The sequence below is a fragment of the Lupinus angustifolius genome, chromosome LG18, assembly GCF_001865875.1.
Source record: "Lupinus angustifolius cultivar Tanjil chromosome LG18, LupAngTanjil_v1.0, whole genome shotgun sequence".
NCBI classification, from domain to species: domain Eukaryota; kingdom Viridiplantae; phylum Streptophyta; class Magnoliopsida; order Fabales; family Fabaceae; genus Lupinus; species Lupinus angustifolius.
This window is the reverse complement of record NC_032026.1, coordinates 15,710,100-15,719,871: the sequence shown is the minus strand read 5'-3', so window position 1 is coordinate 15,719,871 and position 9,772 is coordinate 15,710,100. Positions and strand designations below refer to the sequence as shown.

Here is a 9,772-nt window from a genome sequence, read left to right as displayed (position 1 = left end):
CAGACCCCCCCCCCCCATGTTTGGGACCACAACTGTTATGCCACAGTGCTGAGACCACCCTACAATTATGGTTCACTAGGCTCCTATATCTCTGACCTAATCCTATATTAACGCTGCTACTGCTCTAGTACAAAAATCCTATCCACACATTTTTCTACCACAAGCCCTAGCTTATACCTCATTACATGCATACATTATATTGCTTTTGGTCCTAGTTAGTTTGGTTTTACAAAGGAAGAAGTATATCTGTTCAAAACTTCAAATATAACTCCAATATGCTTATACCTCATTCGTCTCCTCCCCCATTTATAATATAGACGAGTAATGTTATATCCTCCTACCCACGAGAAAATAAACAGATTACTTCTATACCCATTATTAATAAATAAAGTATCATATTATGATATGTGTCACTTTCTTATGAATAAGAGGATCGGTAGGATGATTTAGTAGGAGGATATATCATTTTCCAATATATATTTATACACTACTATTATATTGTTGGATGCGTGAACTGTGAAATCTTTTAGAAACAGATAATGCACACAAACGAGTGAGGCTTGGCATTTGGCAACAAGAAGAATTTGAGCTAGACCTTTGGCTATTTCCTTATGCTATAGTGTGATACCTACCAGAACTGTTTTCAAAGCCAGGGGCTACGAAATCAAGGTGTGTATGCACTCTCTTAGCTGTCATATTTATAGTTTGAACTCTGATATATTCAGAAAATGTTTTGTACAGTTTATCCGAGACAACAATCATTTTACAACGCAGTATCAAGATCTTACTTCACCACTCAAAATTGTACAGAAGTCACAGTACTAGATACATTGTGTTGTAAATGAAAGTTATGGAGAAAGTAGTGAAGTTCAGTTATAGAAACTACTCATATATATTTGTGTACTGTGTTCGATAGAAAGTCAAACAATAACTTTCAGTTTGACAAATCAATAGAAGCATGGAGATTTTATGGTATCTTTTTTTTATATTTTTTTTATCTAAGTATTATAGTGAGCTGTCAAATGTTTTAACAGTTATTGATTATTTTTAAACATTCTCATAAAGTCAACACTCAACAAATATTTGACAACTCATAATAATCTCGAGCAGAAAAAGAAAAGCACAGAAGTAAAGAATCCGGGTTAGGGTTATTTTATGAATGGATGAATTGCTAGGTTTAATTTCAATCATAGATAAGAGTTGTAATGAGAAAATAATGTTAGTAAAAACCATTACATAGAGGTAAAATAGTGATATAAAACGCCACGAGTCATCGATTAAGTGATTATAGATTTCTAATTAATTTCATTGCTTTCACACTAATATAAGTCCAGAATGCTATAGCACTTTTTGAGTTTTTGTAGCTCGAGAAAGAATAAGAATCCAAGAAAAGAGGAATCACTTAAAGAGGTGGAGAGAACATGGAAATGACCACCATCATCCACGTTTGCTCTATAATTGGTAAAGTGGTCTCAATAATTATACGTTTAGAAAAACAAAAATTATCTTACCAACCAAAAAAATAGTATTCATTCTAAATATGAAAGGGAAAATTTTCAAAATAGACCAAGATGCAGCATGTTTTGTAAGCATGGTTTTCTACTAGGCACACATTAGTTTAATTATAAACGATTAGATAGAAGCACAAGACAGAAAAGAAACACCAAATGATAAAAGACAATGAACATATATAGATAATTATACAAAATGTATGCAAGAGAAAGAAGGGCAAGCACCATTGAATCCACCCATAACTCTCAAATGATTATTCAAACTTCTTATTAATCCATCCTAACATTACAAATTAAAAGAATTAAAACTATGATTTGTTTATAAAAGGGCACATAATTTTTTGTACCAATAAAGAGTGCCCATGAAGAGATATTCTATGATCAATGTTTTTCATTGTACATCTTACTAGAAATGACTCGACTGCATTCACTCTCGTATTATTATTTTTATTTTCAAACTTCTCCCATGAATGATTTAATCGATTGAATTCTTAATGCATTTTACAAATGTGAATATTGAATCTACTAGTACTTATTTTATAGGCAAACTTAATCTAGAGAAGTCATATCTATCAAAGTATATTCATCATTGAAAAATATTGTAACAGAAATTATATGCTTTAAAATAAGTAGAATATGAGAGCAAATGTACATGATTGCAACAGGTTTATCATTTTTGCGTGCGTAATGCGAACCCAAACAAGGAAATGATAACTATAATCTAGAATCTCATTAAACAAATATCAATTATGACAGATGTTTCTTTTACATAGAAATAAACTAAAAGATACATTCAAAATAAAGACTGCAAATGAAGGATATAATATTATCGGGAAACGTGAAATTATTAGGTTATGTTTGTGAGTTGATTTTGTAAGAGAAAAATGAAGGAAATGATATTCTTGGGAAACATGAAATTATTAAAATATACTTATGAAAAACCTTATAAGTCTTCTTATTTCTTATCACTCGGACAATTTTAAATAGACATTAAAAAAAATGATATTTTAGCAGTTATATGAATCAATGCAAGTGTTAGAAATTCATCTATAGAAGTAGTAATTTCTAAATTCTAAGCTTTATTCCACTTGGGCAGATTAACATTCTCAGTAACAGCTTATTTTGACTGATGACTAAACTATAAGGGATGATGAAGGGAAAAATCTATGACAGATAAGTTTTATAATCCATCATTACTAAAATTCTAACATAAACTTCTCAAAAATCAAAGACAAATCAAAGGAATTAATCAAGAAGTACATAATTATTATGTCAGTTAGATTCATATGTATTCATTGCTTTTCATAAGTGACCTTTATAAATGTGGATATATCAATTATCATAGTCATATAAGTCATGATAGTTGTTTAATAGGAAACTGATAAGAGTACAATGGGTGTGACCATATGCATGAGGAAGGAGAGAAAATGATGCATCACAATGTTATAGAATATTCTGACATTTTAGCCCTTCTTCTTTTTGTTTTACTCATTTTAGTGTTTTTTGATCAAGCAATACTGCAACAGCAATGTATTATGCCATATGTTTGTACTTCTAAGATATTAAATGGAGTGTTCCCCTATATACGTATAGTTTGCTGCATGTGCATTAAATATGATCAAATTGATGAGCAATATTTCCAATTTAGTAAACAACGTCACATCTTTGCAAAGTTAACTAGATTGAATAAGATAATAGAATTACAGTATCACATGGGAAGAAGGGATAGAGATCATTCACCTTTTAAACTTCATTGTGATCATGCACCCAAATATGATAATAATAATGGAAAGAAAGAAAGGTAGTGGAGAAAGAAATTTTTATAGTTAGTCCAAATAAATATCAAAATTGTGTTTACAGTTCAATTTCAAACCGGCAAGTATACAGATAAACAGGGAAAAAAGCAACTTGGAAGTAGAAAACCAACCAGAAAGTGTGATAGAATTCAACATGAAAGAAAAAAACATCCTCGAAACAATAATATAATTTTAATAAAGACGCATTATACCACAATGTTATAATAATCACATGTCCATGATAGCGTACAGAAAAAGAAACAAATTTAAACAGTTACTGTAGTTAGCAATAATTAATAATTCAGAAGTAATTATGCATTGATAATTCGCACAATAAACAAACATGCATATTCAGGTACAAGATTAAAATATCAAATGATGGAAAGACAGAAGGTGATAGAGAGAATAAGAATGCATCATGCATGCAAGGTCTTAAAAAATTGTAACTAATAGCAGTTGCTGCTACATTAATCATATTTTTTCTCTTCTAATTATCTATAATTGCAACAAATCGACATAATCTAAACTTAAAACTTTGATACATGTTAAAACCATTAGCGGAAAATGACAATTTTCTTTCTTTCTTTGGTTTGGCCTATGATTGTTTTTCAAGATCTTGGGTGAGGGAAGAATTGCCTGCCACTAGGAGGCATGAATGTGTTAACTTGAGTTGGATACAAGAAAGACGGATCCACCAGTGCTCCTGCGGTGGTGGTGATGGTGGTGGTGGCGGCAATGAGGTTCGAGAATTGGACTTCTCCATCGCGGAGTACACCGGTGGAGGAGTTTTCTCCTCCACCGGTGTGACTACTAGTGCTATGATCTGGACCTTGGTCATAGAGAATTCCTTTGAAAACATGTCCTCCAATGTTCACAGCTGTTTGATAAGCGTATTGTCCCTCAGTGACATCCATGGAACTAACTCGGACACATCTGAACTCAGCAGAAGAACTCACCATAGCAGGAAAATTTGCATGCTCTAACCCTTTTTTCATAAATAAATAAAATATGTTCAGAGAAAGAAAACGAAACTAAAAAAAGAAACATGAGCTAGATTAGTGATGTATGAATATGATTGATGATGGGATAGATAAGAAAATGAAAATGTTTAAACCAGCATCATAAAAACACCTCCATATAGTAAAAATCAAAACTAAAAAATAAAGATCTAGTGTAATATATCTAACCACAGTACTTACCATCATATCAATATGATGAAGAAAAGAACGAAAGAAAGAGGTGAGTGTGAAAGTGAATGTGGTTTGTACTAGAGTCTGAACAAAGAAAAAGAGGACAGTGTAGACAGACATACATTCAGATATACACAGAGATAGGGAAAAGCAATTTCTTCTTCCATGTCAAAAATTCGTCAGAGCTTACTAAACAATAGCGTTTTGGAAAAGAAAAAGGGGGAAAAAGGAGAAAGAAATTTGAGTTCACACGCAAACGATACTGTTCATTGTATGATGGAGGAGTATGGTTCCAAAAACTTTCTCAGTATATCTTTTTCAGAGAAATTCTCTGGACACAACCCATCTCTCCATTATTAATATTCTCCATTAGATACACCGATCTCAAATAATTGGATTTGAAGAGTAAAATCATAAAAACAGTGAGTGTAGTCACATAGTGTGACAAGACAAGACAACACAAAAAAGAAGATGTGATGATAATATAATATACCTGTTGGAGAAATTGAAGGGTTAGAACGCAAAGGAATAGAAGAGGTGGGGTTATGATGATCTCTCTCAGTGTTTGGTTCTTGTTCTTGTTGTTGAAGTCTTTGGCGACGCTTTGATGCAGGAACCCATGTGCTTCTAACATGGGTTTGGCAATGATAACCACGACTTTTGCAGCAAGTTCTGCACCTCATATGAGGGCAATCTTTCTTAGCTTGGTTCCCACAATCATGACAACTAATCCCTCCGCCGCCGCTGCCTGAGCTCGCCACCGCATCGGAGGACCTACTGGGACCCACCCCTAAGGAGTAAAGATCTTGGTGTATAATAGGTCTTTGTTGCTGTTGTTGTTGGTGGTGCCATAACTCAAAACCTCGTACATCTTCCACATTCTTGTTATTATTATACCAAAATAAGGCTTCTGGAGGAGGAGGAAGAAAATCTGTGGGTTGCTGTTGTTGGTTGTTGTTGTTGTTTTCTCTCCCTCCACCACCACTACCACCACCACCACCACCTAATGAAAATATACCCGCCATTCTAACAATATCTTCAGTTGTACTATCTTCAAATCCATATCATCAAAACCTTCTTTATTCTTTTCACATCTAGCTACAAGTATTAATTCCACAACAACTATATGTTCTTCAATTGAATAACTAATACCCTCCCTATTTGTTGGTTTCTGTGTGCGTGCACTGTCTTCTTCTTAATTCTCTCCACACACATAGGCAACAACCCTTTTTTGTTTTTTATATTTTATTTTGCTACAACTCCAAATTATGAGTGATAGTGTTGGAGAAAGAGTAAATGGAAGCAAAAGAGGAGGCAGAAAAACACAATAATATTTACGACACTGCAAACGCCGCCATGACCATCTCTTTCTCTCTGCAACTGCAACAAGTGCAGCTCCTACAATTTAAGTCTCTCTCTCTCTCTCTCTCTCTCTGATAGTTGAGTTTTATGAGCTTTTTTGAGTTCTGAGCACTTGCCCCTTTTGTGTCTGTAGCCTGTGGTTAAGTTAACAACTTAGCACAATGACAAAAAATACTCACTCATACTATTTACTACCACGAAAAAAAATAAAACCTATCAAATTTTATTATCTAATATAAAAATATTAGATTGTGTTTTTATAATTTATTTTAATAAATATCACTTTTTCACTTGACTTTTTTATTAGATTGAGACACTAAAACGTGATCTGCACTATACACTTGTTTCTTTTGTACGAAATTCGAATGGAATGGATGTCATTCATCTAATCTGAACGGTGGTTCATAGATACTCCCATTTTCATCAAACCCTTTATCTTAACCCACGTGTCAAGATAACCCGTTTCTGTCTCCCTTGTCCTTTTCACCGGAAAACCCGCTACTTTTCGTGAAACATTGCCCCCTCTTATTTTTCATTATTATTACTTTATATATTATATAATTGATTAAATTACAATAACATCCCATTGTTTTTAATGAAATTATATAATTTCCTTATTTTCTATGCAAACCCCTAATTCTTATTTATATGTTATATTTATTATTTTTACATAAGAAATGAATGTAATATTTTAAATAAAAAATATGATAAATATATTTAAGTCTAACAAAATAAAAATTTATAGATAATTATTATATCATTTATTATTTATTTATATATTTTTATTTTATTTTTGAATAGTAATAATAATTAAATATAAATAGTAAATGATATAATAATAATATATAAAACACAATTAATTTTTTCTTTTATATTATATAAACTTTTCATTCCTACTAAAATTTCTCCCATCACCCGCGATATTTTTTAATTAATATTATTTGAATTTAATATTTATCATATGTTACACGATGAATATATTACTTAGTGTTCATTTAGGTTACGTAAAAATAATGATAATTAATATACATATGATATGCTATAAGTGAAAACTATTTTTACATCTTCAAGTGAGTAAATATTAAACTCTTACTATTATTCTTTTAATATTTTAACCAAGGATAATCCCACCACATCTTAAAGGTAAACAAAATATCAACGGAGTTAGTTCCAGTCTTACATGTTTAATTGTCCTTAAGCAATGTCTCAGGTTCGAGTCTTATGAATGAAAACAAATATCTACTGAGAGAGTTAGTTCCACATACTTGTAAATGTTCTCAACTCGATTAGGATGTGTAAGGATACTCGTGAGAAACAAAATAATTTCTTTTGAGTTTTGGGATTTTCCTCCATTAAGTGCCATTTTCGGTAACTTGCATTTATTAAACATAAACATTTACCTTATTTTATGCTACACTCGGTCTCTTTCGTAATTTTTTTAACTAATTTCATACATACTAAAGAAATTAGTTAAGAGGTAATTCATTGGTATGAGTTGATGAAAGATATTCAACTAAGTACATTATTACTCAATAAGTGATATATAAGAAGAAAAATCAATTAAAAATTGTAAATGTAAATAAATTTGTCTTTTTGCTTGTAAATGATACCATAAACTTGGGAATCCAATTGTCTCTATACACATAGTAACTCATTGTCTGTCAAGTAAATCTCATCTTAGTTGACATTATTTATTCTGATTAAATAATTTTCAGCACCAATTATAATTATAGAATATATCTAGTTTTATTTAATTGATTACCGCTGTATTTTTAAAATCATTTTCAAAATGAATCATGTTAAAGTAATATTTTTTTTCTGTCTTAAATCAAGTTAATTGATTTAATTGCATGATATATGTCGAGATTCAAACTCAACTAGTGCGATCAAACTCTTATATAGTTAGGTTTCAACTTCACAGTCAAATTAAAAGGTCATTTAATTTGATATTGTTAGAAAACTTACAAAACTAGTAATTAAATTTCTGGAAGTATCTCCTTATGGCTTCACTCAAAGTATAACAACTCATTAAAATTTGTTTGCATTTTCTTGTTTAATTTTATTAGTTTAATGACTTAAAGTAAAATCTTCACATTATAAGGCATATTTGAAATTTTCATTATGTTAACTATCAACACATATCACATATCCTTAAAAGTATAATTATCACCCGGAACAATCAGAATATTATCTTTTATTTTTAAATTTTATTTATTTATTTATGTAACAATATTTGATTAACTGGGGATAAATAATGAGACACTCTTAAAGATAGTTGACGATTTAATATACATAAAAGTAGCTAGTGATTTTACTATCTAAGTGTAGATTGTGTTTTTTCGTGGGGATTATGCCCTTACGGCATAGTACTAGGAATTAGAGCATATATTTGTGCATTGAGAAGTTAAATATATTAATTTTTAAAGTGAAATATTCACATTTTCAATACATAATTGTTAGATGCCTCTCATTACTATGCCTTAAAAGAATTTTATGACAATTTTATGGCTCTCTTTAAGGGCATTTTATGTCACTTTTATGGCTTTGTTTCCAAGCATCCAATGCTTGGAATCCAAGATACCAAGACTTTGCTTGCCTATAAAAGGACACATATAGAGAGCTTCAAAATCATCTTCACAACACACAACATCTCTTTCATTTACACATATATTGTGAGTGCATTCTTGGTGAGAATTCTTGTTCCATTTGAGAGAGTATTTGTGAGAAAAAATATTGTCATTTGTCCTCATCATTATAAGAGGATTTCTTGTACTCTTCTTTTTTACATAGTGGAATTTTGCTCTTGATCGCCCGTGGTTTTTTTCCTCTCACACTGAGGGGTTTTTCCACGTTAAATCTTGTGTGTTATTTTCTTTATCCTTTACTTGCTTCTCTTTTGTTCTCAATTGATTCAATCCTGTGCTTCCGCATTGTGCTCTAACCTTAACAAGTGGAATCAGAGCTCTTACTAAATTGAGAATTTCAAAATGTCTGCAAAATTTGACATTGAGAAGTTTGATGGCAAAATTAGCTTTTCTATTTGGCGAGTCCAAATGAGGGCCGTTCTTATCCAGAGCGGATTAAAGAAAGCTTTAGATGGGAAGTCAAAGAAACCAGTTTCCATGACCGATGATCAATGGGACGAGTTGGATGAAAAGGCGCTTTCAACAATTCAACTTTGTTTGTCGAAGGAGGTTCTTCGTGAGGTTGCCAATGAAGAAACCGCCGCGGCTTTGTGGCTGAAGTTAGAAACTTTATACATGACCAAGAGCCTCGCAAACAAGCTTCGTCTCAAAGAACGGTTATACACCATTCGTATGGTTGAAGGTACTCCTATTCAAACTCATCTTGATGAGTTTAATTCTATTATTATGGATATGCAAAATATTGATATTAATATTGAAGATGAAGACAAAGCTGTTTTGTTGGTTGTCTCTTTACCTTCTACCTATAAGCACTTCAAAGAAATCATGTTGTATGGAAATAATGATACCTTATCCTTTGAAGATGTTAAATCTAATTTATTGTCCAAAGAAAAATTTGATCTTGAAGTTAATTCTGTGGACAAGGGTGAGGGCTTAAGTGTTCGAGGTAGAACTCAAGAAAAAGGGAGTACCAATTATAAAAAGTTCAGATCCAAATCCAGAGGTCGCAAATCCAACAAAACTTGTCGCTATTGCAAGAAACCGGGGCATGACATTCCTGATTGTTTTATCTTAAAGAAAAAACAAGAAAAACAAGATAAGGGAAAATTTCAACAATCCTCTGAAGCTGCTAATATTGAAGCCAATTCTGACGGTGATATTCTTTTATCTGTTGTCTCTTATAATAATAGGAGTAAAACAGAATGGATTCTTGATTCTGGATGTACTTTTCATATGTGTCCTTATAAGGACTTATTCACCACTTTTGA

At 31.6% G+C, this 9,772-nt stretch overlaps 1 protein-coding gene across 1 annotated transcript; it reads right to left on the bottom strand.

Moving 5' to 3' along the window:
- On the bottom strand, window positions 3,664–5,965 carry LOC109333263 (protein SHI RELATED SEQUENCE 1-like). Its single transcript, XM_019568656.1, has 2 exons — window positions 4,991–5,965; window positions 3,664–4,292 (listed from the first exon to the last, which is right to left on the bottom strand). Exons 1-2 carry the CDS (start codon window positions 5,520–5,522, stop codon window positions 3,916–3,918), a joined length of 909 nt encoding a protein of 302 aa, XP_019424201.1. The 5' UTR covers window positions 5,523–5,965; the 3' UTR covers window positions 3,664–3,915.